The following is a 23,785-nucleotide window of genomic DNA, read 5'->3' as shown; positions in this document are numbered from 1 at the left end:
TTCCCAATGCAGCACCGTCTCCGGGATTTCAAATTCATTCCTTCCCCTATTGATAGCACTCTTTGAAGAGGAATTCACCACTAGAAAGGAGAACGAGGTAGCATGGTTTAGGCTTTAATTATTAACATGGACGCTCACCACCCTCAGCGATCAGAAGTCAGACAACCATAGAGAGTTTGGACTTGGTGGTGGTCACGGTGCTGGCACATGGAGACTTCTCCAGGAGCTCTTTGCTATGATCCGCTCTCATAGAAGCTTGCTCAAAAACCCCAGGAGCGGTTGCATCCTCCCTGAAGGGTACAAGCAAAGTCACAGAGAGGCTAGAAACATCCCTTAGGCAACTGTCATCCTCTAACTCAGGGACATGTAAATTTTGCTGTCGTGAGAGTCCTCTGTGGAACTTTGTTTAAAATGAAGGGAATCCAGGCCAGTCTCACCACTGACACACACACTTTGCCTTTGGAGGCATAGAAATTGGCTTAAATCTGAGTGTTTAAAGAAGTTACTGGTGGGTTTGCCTAGTCATCTGAAGACCACGTTTTAAGACATGTCCTGGGAGTTGAGGAGGTGGCTCAGTGGGGAAAGTGCTTCACTTCTAAGCAGGAAGACCTTAAATCAAACCCCAAGAATTATCATAAAATATATCAGACACAAGTCATGAATCTCTGGGGTTCACTTGGCATCTAGCTCACTTGGCCAGCTCCAGCTCAGTGAAAAATGATTCCAAAAGGTTGTTCTCTTACTTCCACATCGGTGACAGAGAACATATGCTCTTCCACACATGCCACAGTAGGAACACGCAATATTAATAAACTACAATAAGTAAAAATAAGAGAGATGGCCTTCCTAGGAAGGTCAAGTTATCCTCTGTCCACATACTCACACACTCAACCTGTACAAACATATACACACATGTACATTTGTGTACATGCACACACACACACAAGAAATGATCAGGTATGGTGGTGCTTGGGGAGCAGAAACATAAGGATCTCTGTGAGTTTGAGGCCAGCTTAGTCTACACAGAGAGTTCCAGGCTAGCCAAGGCTACCTAGTGAGACACTGTCTAAGGAAAGAGAAATATTACACCAATCTCTACATGCAAGATACCATGACTTGCAGCGAAATTGTCAAGTATATAACAAAGAGAGCTTTGGCTTTTGTGTTTGTCCGATCCAAAATAAGTAATCTTAAGACAGACGAAACTCCTGGTATCCACCCTCCACCTTCCCCAATTACCTCTATGTGAGAAATATATACCAAAATGCATTAGGTAAGTGACATATAGCTACATGCATTAAGTGATATATATTTAAATGCATTGAGATATCACGCACCACACACACACACACGTACCACACACACGTGACAGTCTGACAAGCAGCCATCCCTATCCCAGTTTATGAATCTATTTCTCCTTTCTGTGCCAAGGCTAAGCAGGAACTCCCTCCTCTGAAAGGCTTTTAATGACAACAGCTTGAAGTCTGAAGACATCCACTTGGAGCCCGATCCCTTTCATTTCCCTCTGCACCACCCCCAGCTCTCCTGCTCACCGAAGGTCACTACCCCCATAGGTCTCCTTGGGCTCCTTTTTCCTCTCTTTCTGGAACCTGATGAGGCAGAATGCGGCAACTGACAGGAGCAGCACTCCCAGCAGCACCCCAATAAGAGTCCCAGCTACTCGGCCTTCAGATGAGTCTAGGGAGACACAAACCTCAGAGTTGTAGGAGGTTTTGCCCACCTTCAGATAGTCATAGAGTCATATAATCTCCCCCAAGCCAAGCCTTTGGCCAGGCCTCTACCCAGCATCCCCTACCAGTCACGGAGAGGTTCAGCTCACAGGAGGCACTGCCCATCTGGTTGCTGGCCACACATCGGTAGGTGCCAGAGGAGGTCAGGGAGAGATTGGTAAGAATGAGCTGGCCGGACACTTCATCTAGAGAGTGAGAAGGACATGTGTGCTACCATGGATTCAACTCACAGTGAGCCCATACAACTACCATGAAAGCTCACTGCATTCAGTCCTTAAAACAAACTACCAAGAAAGGTTTAACCTCATCTGATTAGTCAGAATCCCTGCTCAGAAAGAAAGTAATTTGAGAAGATGCAGTGAGGAACTCCAAAGTCACTGCAACTTGTGTGCCCTTGTCACCCCACACTGCTGCCTTCGTGGAGGAGGAAGTGCATATCCAGGAAGGTGATAATGGACGGTGGAACACTTACTGGATGAGGTCAGATCCTGGGTGGCAGCAAAAGGCTTAATAACTAAACATTCATCCTCTAAAATGGATCAAAGCTGAGCCAACTGCTTTCCTGAACTCTACTTCTGCCTCAGAAGGCAGAGAACACATCAGGAAATGATCTAGGGGAGGAGATTTGCTGGATAAAGTGTGCACTGAGACTGTTACTACACAAGGAAACAGGGCATCGGGGACCAACAAAAGAGAGCTAAGCCTTCTAGATATACTCGTCTCCAAAGAAACTCACCCGATGTGTGAACCAGTCTAAGCTACTCTAGTTACCTCCCTAGGAAGTTTGGAAGAAACTTATGACCCTTAACAAATCTACAATAAGTAGGCAGGTAGGGAGTGTGAGATTGTTCCCTGCTCTCTGCTCTCTTCCATGCTATCCAGGAATACATTTAGCTTGAGAAGTGTTTTCCAAGCACTGCAGGAAGACAGACAAGAAGGCATCAATACAAGAAAGGAGGAAGGAAAGGGCCTTAGTCATAACAGATATGGGGAACTGGGTATAGAGACCAGATCTTAAGTCTCCAATCCAATCTTCCCAATGCCCTGTACTCTTACCTTGAACCATGCTACCAGGAGGAGGTGTAGGAGAAGATCCGAGACGTACCCAGTTGTACACTGGCTTGGGTGCTCCCTCAGAGGAGCGGCATCCCAGTGCAGCAGAACCTCCCACAGAGGTTTGCCCACTCTGGCTGCATAAGGGGTGACTGGGGGGCACTGCAAAAACCACAGAAGGATCTCAGCAATCCTCTAACCCCAGACCTACTGAGTTCAACATTTCCTTTTTCAATTCCTCTGCCAAATAGTGGTCTATATATACCACTCAAGTGATTTCCACTACTGGGAATTCTGCATCCTGGAAAGGTCTTCCTCATGCTGAGCCCAAGCACGTTGCTAATATAATGTCAATGGAACAGTTTCATTTCTTGGCATCTGGGCCCATAAAGAGAAATTATAAATTCTCCCCCACATGAAGGCCCTTCAGATATTTGAATGCATGGGTCATGGACCCCATCCTGGGCCTTTAGTTTTTGTATAAACATCCTTGTCCACCTTTCAAACATCTTACTCAGCTTTGAACAGGCTCTGATTAATGGTGAGGTGGGAGCTCTGAGCACAATGTGGTACTCAGTTATGTAGGCTTTGTTCCTCTAATGGTCACTTCCCTTCTCTGTCACTGACGTTAGGAGGGACAGAATCCAAATCTGAGCTACCAGTGGGAGGTTCCTGAATGATGGATCTGGTGAACTATGTTATGACTCAACACCCCATATATGACTAGTCTCTCTCTCTCTCTCTCTCTCTCTCTCTCTCTCTCTCTCTCTCTCTCTCTCTCTCTCTCTCTCTCTCTCTCTCTCTCCACACTAGGCCCTAAGGGAGATACCATGGGGTGGAGTTGTAGTGTGACAGACCATTTTTTTCTTGAAGCTCCCAATGCAGTTGTGTGCTTGGCCTGCATATCAAGACTAAAGGGGGTGGGGTAGGGGTGGCAGGTCAGGATAGGAGAGTGGTTAGTGCATCCCCAGCATGCCTTACCTAGCACAGTAAGGTTGATTAACCCCAACCCGTTGGTGTAGAAATCTGGTGGGTTGTTAACATTGCAGAGGTAGGTCCCAGTGTCTGAAGGGCGGAGGTCAGTCAGTTTCAGGGTAGCCAGTCCTCCTGTTGGTGGATCGTGGAGAAGGATGGCCCGATCTGCTTTAGAGCCAGTGGGATACAGGTGGCCATTGGTGAAGTACAGAATCTGAGAAGAGGCCCAAGGCATATAAGTCCCCTTTTCTGCAAAGCAGCAAAAGGCAGAACAGTGTACTATCAATCAATCACACCATCGGGTTCAGTTAATTTAGTGGCTGAACCAGACTACATCTGCGCAGGGGAGTTGGGACTCATGAGCTGTGTGGAAGAGGAAGAGAGAATGTAGGACCAAAATGGCTGAAGTCCTCCCCAAACTTAATCCTGGGTGAGCCCTCTGGTCCCTGGCCAACCCAGCAGACACCCTGCCTTCAACTTACGGGCACGGACGCAGAGATGGGCTTCCCAGGCTGCACAAAGCTCCACTCCAAGGCAAAGTTGTCGCCCACCGATGTTTTGTAACTGCAGCTCAGCTCGGCCGTCTTACCCTTTGGCACGCTCAGTGGCTCAGTGGGCACAGTCACCTCCACAGCTAGCCCTGGGACCAAGGACCCTAACAACACAGATCCGGAGGGTCTGTCCCACACTACTGTGGCTGTTTAAAGGCTGGGGCCTCCTTTGCCACAGCACAACCCCCTTCTTCAATTCAACCCCTTCCCTCCTGAGAGGTTTCCGGGAGGGAGGAGCCCACAGCCTAACCCGGTTTTTTGTGGGTAAAAGGTCCAAGATTAGGCCAGGTATGAGGATGTGTTGGCAGAAAAGGAAACAAGAAAAGATCCTGCAATGGTAAATCTTCAGATGGCGAGAGAGGCCAAGCTCATTAGCTTGCCTCTCGCTTCCCCTCCCACTCTTCAATGCCCCCTTCCCTGCCTGGCACAGTGGTTCCCAGCTGCAGGAACTGAGCAGGCCTGGGAAGCCCTTCCCTGCCCCAGCTCTCGCCTTGATCCCGCCCACCCAGCCTCTCCTCACCGCTCAGGCACACGAAGCCCAGCAAGTGCCCGCAAAGGAAAGCCCCCACCAGGGGCCAGGCCATAGCCACTGCTGTCTCCCCGTCCTGTTCTCTATCGGTCTGAAGGATGTAAGGGGTTGGGTCTAGGAAAGCCCGAAGGGCAGCCGCCTTGTGTTAGGCTGGAGAAAGACTGGCTATCTCAAAGCAAACAAGGGCAGAGGCGGGCACCCTCAGGTAAGAAAAATGCTCCTCCCTCTTCCAGGCTTGATTCTGGGATAACTTCTCCTTTCCTCTCCTCCCCTCACCCCCCTCCAACCTCTGAAGCTTTCCAGCCCTAGGAAAGTTGCTGGGCTTGTGCTGGACACCTTAAAGACAAGGATTCAGAATTAGCATTTTGCAAGGAAAGTATCTTTAGCAGAAGAGAAGGGCTTCTGGGGCTGGCGAGATGGCTCAGTGGTTAAGAGCGCCGACTGCTCTTCTGAATGTCCTGAGTTCAAATCCCAGCAACCACATGGTGGCTCACAACCATCCTTAACGAAACCTGATGCCCTCTTCTGGAGTGTCTGAAGACAGCTACAGTGTACTTACATATAGTAAATAAATAAATCTTTAAAAAGGGGGGGGGGCTTCTGATACCGACAGGCCAATAATGATGTCACCTGGGAGGTCACAGGCAACAAGCATGCATCCCAGGAGCTCTTAGACTCTATAGAGATTCTCTTCCCACCACTTGCCTGCGGTGTGAGTCTCTCCAGGGAAACTACACCCACTTCTCCATTCCCAGAGGCACGGGGAACAGAGAACCTGAGATCTGAAGACCCCACACTTGGTGGGAAAGAACGGGGTAGGATTAGGACACCAATCCACACAGCATCCTTTCTTCAAATGAAGAAGGGGCCTGCAACCCACAGGGTAGGACAGTTTGCTTGTTAAGGATCCAATGGCATGGGTTAGGAGACATGGGTGAGGTTCCTCTCATCTGTCCTGGAGAGGAAGATGCAATGGGGTGTGTGGATACTCAATCCCGGGGTCTCAGAGTTCCAGCAGCAGGTGCCCCAGTTCATCATCAGCTCATCAGCTCCTTGCTGTTCAGAATAGGTTAGGGGCTCCTTGGCCTCGGGCTCTTGGTACTTTCTCTTTTTCTATGACAATGAATGGCCCTTCTACAGACTCTAAAAGAACTATAAGCTAGGAAGCCCTGTGGATAAAGCTAGGAAGCCCTGTGGATAACGGTAAAGCCTCCTGAGTAGGTAGGATCTACTTCGTAGCCTCCTGAAACTCAACTTCAGAGAGGTCCTAGCTGGCAAAAAAAAAAAAAAAAAAAAAAAAGTGATTCAATTACTTCTTGTCCATGCAAATGCGATTTATCTTTATTGAAATTTTCAAAATAAAAACAAAAACATCAATTTCAAGTCAGGTTTTAAAATGTCTCTCCTATCCCCCTGCTACAACAAAACCCAGCCAAGCCAGCAGGACAGGTTATATTAATATAGGGAGATGGAGCGAATGGCAAAGGACAGCATTAGATAAGGGTGTTGTACAGATCACAGAGCCAGGGGCATCACTGACTGGCAGTCTCCTCCAGAGCCCTTGGAGGGTAGCCGATCTTCCGCAGCATTCATCTGGCTACAGGGAGAAGCAGGGAGGAAGTGAAGCCTCCTCACTCCCAACCCCCTACCTCAGGTCCATTTCCTCCTTTTGTCCTTTGACCCAGATTTTAGTCTTACTGAGGCCCAGTATTCCAACAATAGGAGGTAGGAGCAAAGGACTGGAGGTCTAGAATGTGGGCACCCTCCCAAGATTGAGTCCTCTGTGCCACAGGAGACCTTTATAGAAAGGTCAGATACCAGATGTAGCTAATGAGTGCCTGGGCTGTCACACAAGAGATCCAGCCTGACTCTGTGCAGGCACCATCACAGGCACAGCACCCATGCGGCTCAGAGCAGAAGAAGAAACCCCACCTGGGGTCAGGGACACTGCCTGAGGCGGGGGTTCATCTATCCTGGGCAGTCTTGGTGAGGACAGGGCCTGGCTAGAGACACTGGGTGTGGGAGTAAACGTGCCAGGTCTTGGAGGAGCAGCCTTGTTTGGCCGCAGAGCTCGTGCTGAGGTGACCGAAGAAAGTGTCCCATTCTTGGAGATTGTGTCTGAGCCTTTGGTCCAAGGCAAGGTCCGGGGTGCAATGGCATCTTCCCTGGTCATCAAATAAGTAACACATCAGAAGCCAAAAGGAGAAAAGGGAGAAGAGTTTCTACACGCTTGTTTTACTGTTCCTCCACAGACATGCATCCTCTCTCTCTCTCTCTCTCTCTCTCTCTCTCTCTCTCTCTCTTCCTCCCTCCCTCCTTCCCTCCCTTCCTCCCTTTAAATCTCCCATAGGAATACTGTTACATCCACTGCCCACCTCTCTTTTAAAAATGGGAGAGGCCTGAATTCTCAGATGCCAGAGAGGAGTCAGAAGAGTTGTCACGTCCTCAAAGATCAAGGACACCTACTTGATATCATTGGCCAGCTCTTCCAAGGTCTTGCTCCGGCGCTGGTACAACAGAACCAGCCCAGCTATCAGCACCAACCCAACAAAAGTGCCCACAACTGCTCCAGCGACCACTGCAGCCTTGGACCCTGAAAACGCCTTAGTGTCAGAAAGGGGACAGTTATCTGTTCCCTGTTCACTCAAGTTCCACTACTCAGCTATCACCATGACATTCTGCCCTTCTCTCTGTTAAGATGGGGGTAGAGGGCTGCCAAGTAGAAAATGGCCAGACACTGACCAAACATCTTACCTGCCTTTGACCAAGTTCAATTCCCAGCCATGAATCAATGAGAAGCTGTAGCAGACAGACCTCTTCTTTCCTGCAAAGCCACCCACTGACCACACTTCTTCACTACACTTACCCCTTACTGACCTGTCATCACGTCCAAGGTCACGTTGCACTTGGCAAAGCCCACTCTGTTTTGGGCCTTGCAGACATAGACTCCAGACATGGCAATGGAAAGGTTAGTGAGCTTTAAAGATCCACGAACGGCATCTATGGAACCAATTCAGCTGTCAGTCCAGGGGCTAACTTTTCCATTAAAAAACAAACAACCATATATATTATGCCCTAGTTCTGGAATGGACTCTTTGAGTCTCTGAGAGTCTTTGCTTATTTCTGGCCTCATGAGCAGGAAGAAAGTGGCAGCACTCTGGGCTCTGCAGACAGGCTAGCTCAATGCCCGCTCCATTCCTCTATTCCATTGAGCTATTCCTCAATGGTCCCAACTGATCTCTGAACAAAAGTACTATGCAGAAAAACCAAAACATCCTTTTGACATTTGTTCTTGAAAGGCGATGTGGGGGGATGATCAGACGGAAAGTTTTGACTAGAAACTGGAAGAGCTGTTATCCCAAATGCCCATGTGACCCTTGTGGGCCCCCACTTTTTCATGTGTAAAATAGGGATAATGCTCTTCAGCCACTGGGGTTGTGAAGCATGGTCAGTCTAAGCATGCTGACCGTTTGGCTGTTGACTGTGCTGAGCCTGGCCTAAACTCTGTACCTGCTTATCCTTCACAAGAAACCTATTCACTGAGCCCTTTTGAAAATTATTATATAATTATTAAAATGCTCAGATGAGGGGCTGGGGATATAGTTCAGTAAATGCTGGCCTGCCACCCTAGCCAAATCAATAAGCATAGACCTCCGTGAGAGACCCTTGCTTAAAAGCTAAGGTAGACAGCTCCTGTTCCAAGGGTAACAGCTGGCCTCCACACACAAGCTCAAGCACGCACACTCAATGTACAGCTCAGGAAAAAAGGCGAATGGGTCCCAGGGGTTTAGTTCAATAGTAAAATTGATGCTTAGTGTGTGCAAGACCCTGCATTCTATCCATAGCACGAATAAAATAAAATGGTCCAATAAAAAGTATAAAGGGGAAAAATAAAACTATTTATACCCACCACCGACACCCAGTAGTGGTTAACACTTTGGTGTACTTCTGTGATTTACTCCTCTTCCTCTACTGACATTTTAAAGTAATGCTTTTAGGCCAATGAGATGTCTCAGTGAGTAAGGCACTTGACACAAGAGCCTGGCCGCATGAGTTTAACAGTGGAAGGAGAGAACAACTCCAAAAAGTTGTCCTCAGTCATATGCCACGACACACATACACACCCGCCATGTACGCACACACACACACACACAACCACCACAACAATAATAATTAATTTGCTTAAAACTTTAAATAATTCAAAATGTATCTTCAAAAACAGTATCCATGAAGCTAGGTGTAGTGTTGTGCACGCTTAATCCAGCACTTGGGAGACAGAGGCAGCCAGATTTCTGTGAGTTTAAGGTAAGTCTGGTCCACATTTTGAGTTCTGGAACAGCCATAGATAGATGCATGAGACCCTTCCTCAAAAACAAAACAACACAAAAACAACAGCAACAACTCTTATTATGTTATACAATCAAAATTACTTGCAAAGCCTTGGCAATTAATAATGACCCTTTAAAAGCCATCTCATGACTCATATTTCAAATATTTCAGTTGCTGATCATAGTGTATAATCAGGAGGCTGAGACCAAAGGATCATTAATTTGAGACCAGTATTAGCTATAGATAAGATTCCGTCTCAAAACCGAAGAAACTAGGGATGTAATTCAGTAGTAGAGCGTCCATCTCTCATGTACAAGGTCCTGACTTAAATGCCAGTAACACACACACACACACACACACTACCCCCAAATATTTCTTATATGGACTGGAACTCAAATCAGGCTGATTAGTTCCAGACCTCAATAAAAGTATCCCCAGTTCTTAGAAGCTCTGAGCATAGCACCTGCTAATATATCACCTTTCCATGTCCCTTTCTGTAAAGCCTGTCCTCATCACTCCAGTCTGTGAGGTACCTCTCATCTCTCCTCATCTTCAGCCACCATCTCAGAGACCTCCAGGAACCCCCTTACCTAAGGCTGGTCCAAAGAAGACCTGGGAGGATGGGGCCAGCCTCTCCCACTGGTACTGAGCAGTAGGTTTACTCCTTGGGGACTTGCAGTTCAGGGTCACATTGGTCCCGACATAGGGTACACCCTGTAAACTACAGGATGGAGGAGCTGGAGGAACTAGAGAGGGGAAGACAGGTTAAAATCCACACTCCAAGGGCCCACGGGTTTTGATCCCTCAGTCTCTTAAGTCATTCCACCTTTCATCCCCAGGTCTTATGCTCAGCCACTTGAGAGGGAGACCTGCTTCACCTCCCTGTGCTGAGGTGGGAAAGAATCCAGAGATGTGTGTGTGTCTTACTCACCCAGCACTTTGAGCTCTATGCTTTTGATGCTGTGGCCTATACTTTTGCCTTCATCATTCTGCACATTGACAGAACAGCGGTAGGTCCCAGAGTCTCCCTCCTGGAGTGCCATCAGATGCAGGGACACATTCCGTGAAGAGATAGAGTGGACCAGGGCTGTTCCAGGTTTATTGGTCATGACTCCATTAATGTAAGACAACACCTAGTGGAGACAGGACATCTGTTAATGGTCTCCAATGCATCTGTCGGCATTGTCAGCATCTGTTGGTATATGTCAGCTCAGCATGTCTTCCTCCTCCAAACTGGACGTCCTCGCTGCTTCCTCACTTGACCTGAACCACCTTTTAGTAACCCATCTTCTCACCCACCCGCTCACAACTCCAGGCAGTTCTCACTTCCCGTGTGGATCATCATCTCTTCAGCTTTTATGGTGGCTTTTAGGGGAGCACCATACCGGGAGAAGAATGAGCAATGCAAGAGGAAGCATGTATGAAAAAATAATTAGATTGTACATTACAACTTTGTAAGGCCTAAAGGTTCTACCTTTAAAAGCCACACTAAAAAAAAAAAAAAAGATTTTTTTTTCCCCCTGTAATTGAAAGAGGTATGGCTGGGAAGAGAGCTCAGTCTCTGATATGCCTGACCTGCACACATGAAAATCTGAGTTAAGACCACAGAACTCGTGCTTAAAAATCAAAACAAACAAAATCTCAACAGGGTGGAGCTTTTTTTTTTTAACAGCACTGTGCAGTTTCTTAACCATTAAGTACAGTAATGTCTGATACGATTGGGACGGAATTGGAGTGGCAACGTGCACTGATATTCAGCACCTGACAGATTGGAAGAACCACCACTTGCTCCCTACAAATGCCTTCGGCAGAGTCAGTACAGAACCAGCCATTAACCTAGCACACAGTGTGTGTGAAATGGAAAAGATGGAATGAGAAAATAGCTACGTTAGAAAGACCAACCCTTTTTAAAAAGACTAAAACACTTCCAGTTTCTCCCGTTGAGCCCCTAAAACATCTCACCTTCCAGGCTGTCTACTTTGTTCCAAGAACTGACTTTCTCCTCAACTTCTTCCTAAATATCCAAAGACTGTACTGGCCAGTGTCATTTTACTTTGTCACTCCTGACAAATATTCTAGAAGCTGATATAGGGTCATGTACATGAAGCACATATAACTCTAAAGCTGGAAAGTCACAGACAGGTGGACTCTGAGACTTGGGGACGAGCCAACATAGCCCAATGGATGAGTTTCAGGGCTGCTAATATAAGACCCTGTCTCAAAAACAAGATAGATAGCACTCGAAGAATGATGCCCAAAGTTTGACCTCTGGCCTGCACATGAGCAGGCACACACACACACACATATGCATATATTCATCAATATGCATACACATTCAAACATGCATATATATACAAAAAAAATTCAGTGGGGGATTGAACAAGATTGCCTGCCTTGCCCTAGTCTATTCAGGAATTCCTACGTTCCATACCCAGCACTGCATAATCCCAGCACTTGGCAGGCAGAATGAGAGGCAGGCAGATCTCTGGGAGTTCAAGGTCAGCCTGGTCTGCATAATGAATTCCAGGACAGTCAGGACTATTTAGAGAGATGCTGACAAAGACAGAAAGAAAGAAAGAAAGAAAGAAAGAAAGAAAGAAAGAAAGAAAGAAAGAAAGAAAGAAAGAAAGAAAGAAAGAAGGGAGGGAGGGAGGGAGGGAGGGAGGGAGGGAGGGAGGGAGGGAGGGAGGGAGGGAGGGAGGGAGGGAGGGAGGAAGGAAGGAAGGAAGGAAGGAAGGAAGGAAGGAAGGAAGGAAGGAAGGAAGGAAGGAAGGAAAGAGAGAAAGAAAGAAAGAAAGAAAGAAAGAAAGAAAGAAAGAAAGAAAGAGAGAGAGAGAGAAAGAAAAGAGAAAAGAAAAGAAAAGAAAACACAAAACCCAAGATAACTAGATCAAATAATTTCCTTGAATACATTTTCCAAGACCATGAAGGAGTCTGAAAATGGTTTCATTTAGCTTCTGGATAAAAGAACCACTGAGTGGTAATCCTGTGTAGTGGAGGAACAGAGCTGCCAAGTAATGGCAGGGACCCATACTGTCTTTCACAGATAGAAAGAATTTAGGGGTTTGGGGCTGGCAAGATGGCTCACTGTTGGGGGGCAAAAAAAAAAAAAAGCATTGCCACCAAGGCTGATGATCTGAGTTCAGTCCCTGGAAGTCACATAAAGATAGAAGGAAAGTGACTCCTGAAAGTTTATCTCTGAACTCCGTACTAGCACCATGGCCTGTACAAGCCCACTCTACACAAACATGAGGAGGAGGAGGAGGGCTGATAATGGCAGATGGATCCAGGAAGAGATGTGGCCTGTACTTGACAATCTCAAGCCCAGAAGATGTCAGCACACAGCATGGGAAGCTTTTTAAGTTGGTGATGCAGGGTCGGTGTCCCCTGCCTTTAATCTCAGCACTCAGGAAGCAGAGGCAGACATGTCTCTGTGAGTTTTGAGGCCAGCTGGGTATATAGGATGAGACCATAAAAGAAAAAGGGTTTGTTTTAATCACACGGTGTTTCTTCTATCCTCAGTCTCACCCTAGGCCCTGCCCCACCCCACCCCACCCCACCCCACCCCCACTGGCACTTTTACCTCAGTTTTGTGTACTGGGATCCACAATGAGAACCAACACTGATAAGGCCATCTTCTCTTCCCTATATTCTCTGCCAGCTCATCCCTACACCCCTCAGTTGTCATTGGCTAAGATTTTCCCCTCACCTGGTTTGGTTCCTTCCCTTCTTGTTCCAAGAACCAAATCAGGATGGGCACCTCCCGGGGGTGGGACGACGACTCCTCCCGTGCCATCGTGTACCAGGCAGGGAGCACCACTTCTTCTCCCTCTACCGCCTCCAATTTGTTGAGGCCCGGGGGCACGTGTAACTCCATCTGAGCTCGGGAGAAGGCAGCTGAAAGAGAGAGCAAGGAGGTCGTAAGCTCCTAGGGTGGGATCCCTAGTCAGCCGAAGGAGCCTGCCTAACTTCCGTCGCTTGAGGGGAAAACCTGTCCCTGGAGGACAAAGCCTGGAGAACAAAGCCTGGAGACGTGGCCCAGAGACCTCTTTCCCAGGGTCCTGCTTCTCCTCACTCCGACATCTAGTGTTCAGAGTAGGGACGGAACCACATTTCTATATATTCATTCTAATCCTGAGGTACAGAGTCTGAGCAGATTCACCTCCAGAAGGGCGATTCCAGAAGGGAAAGCAGACCTGTTTTTGACCCACACCCCCAAGGCACACATTTGCTCCTCCGGTCTCCTTGGTGGCAAGGGAGAATGGAGATGCCAGCCCAGGTCACCCAGACTCTTCAAGCCCGAGCTCGCAACGGGATGGCAGATCGCTACGTAGTTACTCATTAACCTCGCGGCTCCCTCTGAACTCTGAGAGCCAGCATCCTGTGCTCCCCAGCTCCAGCGCCTGCTGGTGACTAGAAAAATCCCAGGCCTCGGCTCAGTCCCAATGAGTCGGCTGCCCTAGGGAAACGCACGCCTGAGACTCAGCCAAACCCTCAAGAACACTTTTGGGGGTCCTGACTATCAAAGCGAAATGCCACTGAATTGTAGGAAGTTTCAGGATGAGAGTTAAGGACATTTTTCCCACAAGTACAAAAAGCTTCCCCAGCATGTGTTGGGGAGGGGAAAGGGAGTGTCCCTTTTGGTTAGGGGGACACTGATGACACTCCAGTGCCAAGAACACTTGCTTTCCGCCCTTCGGAGATGCAAGAGGGCGTGGAGTGCTAAAGCCTTTTGGGAATAACTTTGGGTTAGCACAAAGCCGAGCCTGGGGACACCAGCAGCTCTCTTCCTGGGCCCTGCTCTTCCTGGATCATAGCACTCTGCACGCAGGACAAGCTGCCACCTTGGAGAAGGTGAGCGGGCAGCCGAGGCTCGGAGGCTCCAGACCATCTGCGCCGGCAAAGCCAATCGGAAGGCTGGGGAGACTTAGAACCCTACCGAGCCAGGATGCGCGCCTCCCCCATCGCTTCCCGGCCGCGTCTTAACCAAGGCTCCCACCCTATTCCTTGTCTTTCGTGGCATCCCCCACCCCTGACATTTCCTGGCGGGTCCCTGCAGTCGGAGCAGGAAACTTGCGCCCGCCGATAAGGTAGAAGACAATGAAGCCGGGCTGTTAGACCGGAGGCTCTGCAGGCAAAAACAACCCCGCCTTGAGAAGGTCCACTTCCCTCCAGAGACTCTGCCTGCAGGTTGTTCCGCTACCGCCAGGCGCACCTTCCTAGCCTTCTTGGGGTAAGGCCAGTAAGGAGGGAAAAATGTCTTATCAGATAGACTTCAGCTTCCCTCCCCAAGAGCGCTCTAGCTGCCTCTTCCAGGTATTGCACTTGCAGTTTGCAAAGCGAGAGGCAGGGGCTGGGAGTGGGAGATGAGTTGCAGCAGTGGACACCCTTGCTTCAAGGTGAGCAAGGGACTCCTGGGATTTCCCAGCTCTCTGCTCTAGAGTCACTTGGAACGGAAGAATCCCCTAACTGATCAAACCTTTTTGTGACTGGGTGCCGCAAGGAGAAAAATGGGGAGTTCCTGGGTTCCAGTGAAGGACTGCTCAAGAATAGCATCGTTCAGCCCAATCTGAGACCAGAGGGAGAGAGCAGGCCAAGGACCTAAGCAGAGCGAATGGGCCCTTCTCCCCAGGGCTACTATTTTTAGTTTCCCTCTTTCTCTGAGAAACTCCCCTTGTGGGCTTCTCACGCTCCAGGGGCAGTTCTGAGCCACGAAAGATCACATGGGGGGGGGGGGTTGCCTTGTGCCTTCCCCAGGAGCAGAAGTGAGAGCATTTAACCCTCCAGAGGCCAAGAAGGGCAGCCTTCGTGGCATTATTAGTAGCATTTTAGGCTCTGGATCTTTGATATGACAAAACCAAACTCAAAAGCTGAAAGAGAAAAAGGAGGGGCCACGGGTGACCTACAGAGGATGCCTGTGATGTTCAGATAGCCAATATAGGTTTTTCCTCCCTTGCTTGGAGGCTGACATTGCCCTCTCCAACACAGTAAGGGCCAAGTTGAGGAAGAATGCAGAAAAGAAACAGAAGCTGAGGTTGAAGGTGCAAAAGCAGAGCTGAGAAGCTGAAGGAACAGGAAACACTCCAAGCTTTGGAGGGAAGGGCGCAGAAGCTCGTGAGACTCATATCTGAGAACCTTAAGATCTCATTCCCTCAATACCACTAGGACACAGACCAGGCTGAAAGAAACCAAGGGTGGGAGCAGGGAGATCCCCATCAATGTCACTGAATCTACTCTACATTCTTCCAGGTCTTACTTGCTCTGACATCCTCTAGCCCAAGGAAGAAGTTAAAGCTAGGATTCTAAACCCAGAGAGCAAAACAGCCTGGGGAATAGCTTATAAGGACTTAGTTCCTACTGAGTCATTTCTCTCCAGATATAGTACTGGGTGGGCCACCTCCAGCTCCTGCTTAAGATAGTTGTCCTGGGAAGCTCATCCAAACACTTGCTTCACGAGGTCCCCTTCTCTTGGACCCTTTGACACCCTCTCCCTATTTTCCTTGTTCCTTTGGATCTGAGAAAAGATAAGGACGATGGTAGACCTGAAAATGTGCTGTGTGCTGGAGTCTGAGCAACTGACCTCTTCCCGAATTTCCTGTGTCCAAATGACCTCATGGTCAGGCTTTGGGGGCATCTCCTTTGATTTCCAGGGCAGGAAGCAGGAAGGAAAGAAAAGAGCTTGGTGGGGAAATGCTGGGACGTGAAGTACTGCTTGAAGTACTTGCGTCAAGGCTGAGGACCAGGCATTCCCTCGGGGATCTTTCACATCAGCTTGAATGAGGGGTGAGGGGAGGGGGGGACTGGAACTAAGTCCTTAAGCCTTTAGTCACTGTCTCATCCAGTGCCTCAGCTTATCCAGCTGTGATGAGTGGGGGTAGAGAGTAGACAGGAATAACTGCCTTAACTCATCCCAGAGGTCTTGGCTGGAGATGCCTTTATCCCCCTCCCCAACACCACACACCACACCAAAGCTGGAAGCCGTTCTAGCCATAGAAGGCAGAAAGTGTAGCACCAACCAGTGATGCCCAGAAGTGGAGAGTAATGAGGAAAGACAAGAATGTCAAACAAAAGTCCCTTCAAACCCACTCTCTAAAGTCCTCCCCTAGGATCAGATTTACCTGATCAAAGCCCCTCCAGACCCGGTGTTTGACTCACCAAGGGTACTCAGTCCCAGGAACAAAACCCGCAGCAAGCTGGTCTGGGGGGTTCCAGCCTGAAGAATCATGGCCCTCCTTGGCCCGGAGTACTCAGGGAGAGTTGGACACACAGTGTCTACAGGTGTTGTGGGTGAGCGGCAGCAACCCGAATGTGTACAGGAACCAGGCTACTGACCAGGGTGGCTCCAACCCAAGTCAGCGGGTGTGCGGATGGGGAGGTGGGGTGGAGACCGACTGGACAGTGGGCGGGGCATTCAAAGGGGTGGAGAGGTCACCGTCCTGCCGGGCGCGGCGCGCTAGTGACCCGCAGCGGGGGAAGAGAGCTCTCCCCAGACTCAAACAGCCAGATCCGGCGGCCTCTACCTCATACCTCCCGGGCAGGTGTCAGGAATAGAGGGTGAAAAAGGAGGAATGGGGGAACTAACCTAAATTTAAGGGACCCCGACCCGACAATAAAAGCCCTGTATCTGGGTCCAGAACGGCCGCTCCAAGCCTGGCGTGCCGCATCCCGAATCAAAGCAGAGCAGCCTTCTCGGAGGAAGAGGGGAGCCCCCACGTTGTGTAGTGTGGGTTCAGGTGGGTCAGGAGCAGCCGCTGAAATGGGGATTCGAACTTTATTAGCCCCCATCCGTCTCCGCCCGGTTCAGGCCCGAGGCTTCTGGGGAAGACATCCAACATAGCCCTGACGCCACAGGCCTTCCTGCTCCTAAGGCGAGAGAGGGGCTGGTTCTCCAGAGTTCCAGAAACCGAGGCCCAAGGCGGAGTGTATGGGGGTCTGGGGGAGTCTCGGACCTTTGTCTCACTGTTGAAAACACGGAAGACCTGGTACAAGGGCGATGAGCAGGAAACTGAGGCAACAGTCACAGGCTTAATGCTGACCAGGGAGGAGGGAGCAGCTGCAGGAGGACGGGATATAAATAATTTCCTTCCCTTCTGTACAGCCGCTGGTGTCTTCGCAACCACCCATCATGTAGTGAACGGCTTAGGCCAGTTCTGATCCTTTAATTCCCAGGACTAGATCTTTCCGCTGTGAATTTAATTTCAACCCCACACCCCACCCATGTCATTGGGGGCGGGGGGTGGCGGCACCTCTGCGCCCCCTGATGGCCCGGGCTGCTTCAGCAGGGAATCCACCGGTTCCAGCCTAACAGCCAATAAATAAAAATATGCTTCAAGTATTTGGGCAGGGCTTCACTGTGCAGGGCAGAAGGCATAGCCACGGATGTCTGACGTGGCCTGTTCCGAGGGAGCAGAACTGTCAGGCAGTAGAGGCAGCCTGGCCTCCTCATCTCTACACACCCCATCAGCTCCAGAGTTGTGCAATGGCTTTTCCTACCTAAAGAGCCCCTGCGGCTTCTTCCTAGTGCAGCCAGCCTGGCTCCTCTTCAAATACCAGTCATGCAGTGGCTCTACGAAATGCCTATACAAACACTAGACGGCTCCTGACATCTATGGAATCTACCTCTTTGGCAGCTCAGCTTTCAAACTTTGGACTGTCAAAAGGTGGTGTTGGGGATGGGCTGTCTTGGTTTTCCTTGCCGATCCGATTTTTCTAGATTTGAGAATACTAAAAACATTTTTTTTAAAGTGTGTATGGGCCTGCATGTGTCTGCACCACGTGTGCAGTGCCTGTAGAGGCCAGAAGAGGGTGTCGGATCCCCTGGATTCTGAGCTGCCATATGAGCAGATGCAATCAAACCCCAATGCTCTGGAAGATCCTTACCCTTAACCCCAAAGCCATGTCTCCAGTCCATAAGTACCTCTTTCAAACACCCTTCATCTGTTGCCTGGACCACGTTGTCACTCCAAATGAATAACTCCTCCCAGGAAAAGGAAGTACAAAGCTTTGGCTCTTGCCTAGTGACACTGAAGCTTCTGATGACACAGGTGTGTCCATCCTTGCCCCAGGAGCTGCTTCCCAAAATCTCTAGTACAAAATCAGCCAAGGACCCAAGGAGAGTGACTGTCTTATGGCACAGAAGAATTTGCAGGCTTTTACCCCTGAATTTTCCTCATTGACCCCTATTCTAACCACTCTGACCCTGAGGAAGTCAAAACCTAAACATTCGATGAGTGCAAGGAAGGTTCATCATAGGTTTCTGTCAACCACACTTCATGTAAGATCTTAGAAAGAATTTATATTTGGGCTGGAAAGATGTCTCACACCGGTCAAGAGGACGTGTTGGTCTTGCAAAGGACAAAGGTTCAATTCACAGCATCCACATGGTGGTTTACAACCATCCATAATTCCAATACTAGGGAACCTGATGCTTCTGACCTCCACGCATGTGGTAGGTACATATACATACACGGAGGCAAAACACTCACAAACATAAAAACAATTTAACTTAAGAATTTTCCAGAAGTGAAAACAAAGCTTGACTAAAAGGGCCTCTCTCCCTCCTGGATCTGTTACAAGGCTTAAGGTCTTAGGCAGTCCCCTTGTCTGAGACAATGCTCAATGTCAATTTACCTGACAGCCTATTGTCTTCTTTTCTAGAATCTCTGGTCAGATAGGATATTCCTATCAGCAAGCCACTGTCCTCACAAGCCTCCATTTCCCAAAGCTCAGTTTTGTCCTCTTCCCTGACCTTTAGCCCATTTCAAGCCACTCGGAAACTCAGGCTTGATCATATCTTTGCCCTCCATCTTGGTCACAGGAGTCTAACAAGGCCACACTCCCAATTATGCAGGTCTAAAAAGTCCTCACCAACTGTTTCTAAAATATTGTGCCCCATCTATTAACTAGTGAAGGAAAGGGATACACGTAGGTAAGTTCAGCAACTATTAATGATAATTCTGGACTGGTCAGTGGTCACATTGGAGGGGCCATGCAGTGTTCCTGGTAATGTTTGTTCTGCCTGTGACTATGTTTGTTTCAGCACTGGTGACCATGAATGACCATGTATGACCCACCATCAGTGCATCCTCGCCTGAGAACCAAAGAGGAAACCCACAAGAATCTCCCAAGGCCCCCACGTACAAATGCTGCACACACTAAGAGCAGGTGCAGTGCTGACAGTACCTGGGTATTTATACTCTCCCTGAAGTGGCACCTATTTTTAGCAGCTTACATTAGAAAAAGAGGTAACTTCTTAAGCTTAGATTCAAAGAATACAGACCACCCCTGTGGTTAAAATCACTGAAAAAAACATATAAGCATCAATTAGCCAAATGGTATCATATTAAGAAGGGGGAGGGGAATCACTGGTTTGTCTTCATTTGAGGGTTGTAGGACAGAATTTTTTTTTTAAATATGCAATTTTATTTTTAGTTTTTTTGAGACAAGGTCTCTCTGTGTAGCCCTGGCTGTCCTGGAACTTGCTCTGTAGACCAGTCTATCTTCAAATTCAAGAGATCCATCATACTCTGTCTCCCAAACACTGGGACTAAAAGACTGTACCACTACCTTCTGACTTGTGATTTTATTTTCAACAGTACAGAAAATCAGGGCTTATGGGTTCTCACCTGGACCTGCTGCCCATTTATAGCAGAACACTTGAGCAATGTTGAGGAACCACTGAAGATGAGTTACCCATGTTCTGCAATCCTTGACCACCAGCGACTGTTCTTAGCCAAGGGTACTAACCTCCACGTGGAGTGGCACCTGACCCACTGGAGTCTCAGAAAAGGAATGTGCATGAGTCACTGCCTAATGGACTGGCACCTTCCAGTTTCTTCTCTCAAGGATCACTCTTCAAAGGCATTAGTATTGTATTTTTCCTGGATCCTCATTTTCTTTTGTTTAGACACAGAAAGATCAAGGCATCAAGTTTGTCCTTTTACTACTTAGCAGACTTACCTCAATTAGTAAGTGAAAAACATGGAGAATCTAAGTGTCTTTATACCACTAAAGTTAGAAGAAACAGAAAGAAATACAATATGACTTCTAATGACCTCTGGAACTGACAAGAAAGTACTATCTTCATTGTTAATATATAGAGAAAATAGTGCATTTGCAGGGCTTGGCGGTCTGGTCCTTCCTTTTTCTTCTCTTTCCAGTATTGGGGATAGAACCCTAGGCCTTGTACATCTAGATGAGCCACATACAGCCTATCTGCCCATTCTTACAGCAAAGCCAGACAAATCCCCACAAACAGTGCAGCCACACTCCGCTACAAAAGGCTCAACTAGCACACCCAAGAAGTCAGGAATTCCTTTAATTTTTTTTTTTTTTAAGTTTAAATGGCAACACAACCATAAAAGTTGGTACATCACATAAACAAAAGTCTTTGCAGGCAACACTGATTGGAAATAGTAAAACACTTGGTCGGTGAAAAAATGAATTCTAAATTATATACAATAGTAGCTAAAGGTAATATTTAAAAACAGCTGTATTTACTGTGACTTGATTTACTCGCCATTATCTATTGCTTATTTATTCAAGGTTGTAAATAATACTTATAGAGATGTGTAAAAATGAAACAGTGAAAAAAATACAATTTTCAATTTCATATGAAACTCAAAGTATAAGTTTTGTCCAATATGGAATGTACCTACATTTGTTTATATCAAGGCTCTAAAACCAGTTTTAAAATCGATGTTTTCTTTTTGTAAAAAAGAACTGACCCACCATGCAAGACCTGCTTGCTCAAAATGAGCATTTCAGGTGAGGTCTGCTTTTTCTGCCCAGAGTCTACTATGATTTCTTAGAGGTTGTATTGGTCTCATCGTGGAAAAAGCTCCCATGAAGAGTCCGTCGGCAGCATCTGGACGTGGGGTAGTCTGGGTAATGGGAAGAAGGGACAAGACTGCACAAGCCCAAATCCTTATGAAGGATGACACTCAGTTGTTAAATTTTAAGGGGTATCCGATGGCTTTTTCCAGACACTCAACTAATGAGCCGGCAGAAAGAAAATCTCTCTCTACTTCTACAAATTTGATATAGATGGATTTGGGGGAAACTCCAGGATCCACAATACAGTTCTGAGACAAAAACCCATTAATACCAACCCAATCTTTACTGAAGGTTTTGGTATTTGCTTGGAAATGTAAAAACAAGCACTGCTGCAGAGTCCTGACCTCAGCAATACCGAGGTAGCAGTAGATGATCCTGGTGGGTTCCACTTCCACCTGTAATGAGGCTTGTGCTGAGAGGGTCTCCAGGTCGACTCGGCCCTCTTTCCCTGGGTCCAGAGCATGGTGCTCCACATCTGGTGAGAGAGGCCTCTCAATACATTCTTCATAGCCAATGGCATAAAGGCCTGGGCTTTTAGGAATGCCTCCTGGCAATAAATACTGAACAACATTGCCCCCGGTTGGCTTCGAGTGGGCAATGGGTATCCAGTCAATCTCCATGTGCAGCTCTAGGCACCTCGCTTCACTGATGGTGATCTCTAAAAACTTGTAGTAAACATTTTTCCAGTTCATTTTTTGCACCCGGGTCATAATGATCCGTCCCTCAGGCTTCTCGGAGTTGAAGTACTCCCGAAGACGCTTGCCAAGGGGCACCTGTGAGCTGATCTCAGCATAATGGTAACGGATATCCTCTTTCCAGCGGGTGTTATAGCCAATTCCAAAAATGGCCAATTTATTGGAAAGATGGAGCCTTGAGAAGTCTGTCCAGCTCTGAAACAGTTCCCATTTCAACTGCACCGACTCCAAAATCTGTACAATATTCTGCATGGTATCTCGCTTCCTAGAAAGAGAAGTTAATGGTCAAATTCTTCAAGTATCTAGAGCAGCAATATCTAACAGAATTTTCTATGATGGTGGAAATGTTCATTACCTAGACTGCCCACCATAAGAGCCACTAGAACTTAAAATACAGTCAACAGGAATGAAATGTTACATTAAAACACCCACACCTCAGAAAGGCTTCCATGCTGGAAAGTCACTGCATTTAATGTCAGAAATACCTCCAAAGGTTCCTAGAATTACAAACAGCTTTTCATGGTCACAGATCAATTTTAATAAATATAAATACTTATGCTCCTAGGAGTCTTTTTTTTGGGGGGGGGGTCCGAGATAGGGTTTCTCTGTATACCCTGGCTGTCCTGGAACTTGCTCTGTAGACTGGGCTGGCCTTGAACTCAGTGATCCACCTGCCTCTGCCTCTCCAGTGCTAGAATTAAAGGTATGCGCCATCACAGACCTTCACAGTGGTCTTCAGATCAAAGTTCCAAAGGCAAGGAACACTTTAACATGAAACGCCAGTGCTGCCTCAAAACAATACCTTAATTTTTAACACAGGATTTATGAGTCAGTAATTTTTCACACATGTTTTGGAGGAAAGTAAGTACATGGTTATAACTGAGGACCTAATACAAAGGACAACATGCCTCTCCAATGAACATTCAAGGTGATACTTCAGAAATGCTTCAATTATGTCTTGCATAATTAGCAGATTAAGATAGAACATGGGATGGAATTCCTGTTCCACAAGCTACTTAAATGATGTATTGACTGATACTTTGAGTAATTTACATTCTTTTTAGAAATGATAGTGTATACCTTTACTCTCAGCACTTACAAGGCTGAGGCAAGTAGATCTCTGAGTTCAAGGCCAGCCTGATCTACATGGTGAGTTCCAGGGCAGCCAGGGCTATGCAGAGAGGGGAGAGGAGCAAGAGAGTGAAAAAAGGAAAGGAAGAGAGGAGAGGGGAGGGGAGGAAAAAAAATGGTTCCTCAAATATGGCCAAACTTTGATATGGTAAGACTGGCTTATCAGATATTAACTTGGAAATTGAGCTGCTATATTTTTTAAAAATTAACTATAAGTCTAACTACAAAAGTGCTTACTTGCTTACTCACAATCAAGAAAAGCAGCTTGTCTAAGAGTACTGGGGTTTTGTTTGGTTTTAGTTACTGTTTATGAATAGGGGCAGTATGTGCAAGGGCTGCTGGAGGCCTAGGATGTGAGTCTCTGAACACTAAAGCTGGGACCTCAACCTGAGGCCTCTGCAAGAGCACCAAGCACTTTCTTAACCACTGAGCTTTGTTTCCAGCCCTCAGCTAAGAGCATCTTCAGAAGAGGCGATGGTCCTTCAGACTTTCGCTTTAAAATCTTCTATCTTCCAGGAGAAGAGCTTTGAAACATTCTGGAGAGGCCTCACAAAGCCTCTTATTACCCTGGTCTATCTGTACAAGACGCAAAGAGCTAACACTGTGTTACAGTAAGGGGACCCTAAGGGTACCTTCCCTCATGAGTCTGACTTACAATCTTCTCAAGTAAGCACCTAAAGGAAGCGCTCGATTGATTCCCGGACCACTTCTCTGCTGAGGAAGTAGGAAGGTACTCACTCACTCACAATATTCAAGTGTGATGCTCTGTGAGGCAGATAGGTTTCTGAGTGGGACAAGAGTTCAAAGGAATACTGTCTTTTATAGCCATCAAATTGTTTTATAAACTCCCTTCTCTTAAAGTTGTATGTGTGTGTGTGTGTGTTTGGTATATGCACACCTGTGTGTGTATGCATGTACACAAGTCAGAAGAGGGAT

At 47.5% G+C, this 23,785-nt stretch overlaps 3 protein-coding genes across 4 annotated transcripts in view; all 3 read right to left on the bottom strand.

Annotated features, from left to right (window-relative positions):
- Positions 1 to 64: 64 nt before the first annotated feature.
- Vsig2 (V-set and immunoglobulin domain containing 2) lies at positions 65 to 4,914 on the bottom strand. The gene is made up of 7 exons (XM_085828235.1): positions 4,851 to 4,914; positions 4,262 to 4,476; positions 3,786 to 3,993; positions 2,808 to 2,966; positions 1,817 to 1,936; positions 1,554 to 1,698; positions 65 to 290 (listed from the first exon to the last, which is right to left on the bottom strand). Exons 1-7 carry the CDS (start codon positions 4,912 to 4,914, stop codon positions 158 to 160), a joined length of 1,044 nt encoding a protein of 347 aa, XP_085684361.1. The 3' UTR covers positions 65 to 157.
- A 1,258-nt stretch (positions 4,915 to 6,172) lies between these two features.
- Positions 6,173 to 16,551, bottom strand: Esam (endothelial cell adhesion molecule). Its single transcript, XM_021172515.3, has 7 exons — positions 16,344 to 16,551; positions 12,898 to 13,085; positions 10,120 to 10,321; positions 9,779 to 9,934; positions 7,737 to 7,859; positions 7,326 to 7,452; positions 6,173 to 7,024 (listed from the first exon to the last, which is right to left on the bottom strand). Exons 1-7 carry the CDS (start codon positions 16,411 to 16,413, stop codon positions 6,706 to 6,708), a joined length of 1,185 nt encoding a protein of 394 aa, XP_021028174.1. The 5' UTR covers positions 16,414 to 16,551; the 3' UTR covers positions 6,173 to 6,705.
- Positions 16,552 to 20,475: 3,924 nt separating this feature from the next.
- Positions 20,476 to 23,785, bottom strand: part of Msantd2 (Myb/SANT DNA binding domain containing 2) — a 34,698-nt gene continuing 31,388 nt past the window's right edge. For both annotated transcript variants that reach the window (XM_021172060.3, XM_029481575.2), the window contains exon 4: positions 20,476 to 21,983. In XM_021172060.3, the coding sequence (XP_021027719.2) occupies positions 21,131 to 21,983 (853 nt within the window). In that variant the 3' untranslated portion in view covers positions 20,476 to 21,130. The remainder of the gene's footprint in view (positions 21,984 to 23,785) is intronic.

This window comes from Mus caroli, unplaced genomic scaffold (assembly GCF_978045245.1).
Source record: "Mus caroli unplaced genomic scaffold, Mus_caroli_1 scaffold_11, whole genome shotgun sequence".
In the NCBI taxonomy this organism is placed as follows: domain Eukaryota; kingdom Metazoa; phylum Chordata; class Mammalia; order Rodentia; family Muridae; genus Mus; species Mus caroli.
This window is presented reverse-complemented; position numbering and strand designations above follow the sequence as displayed.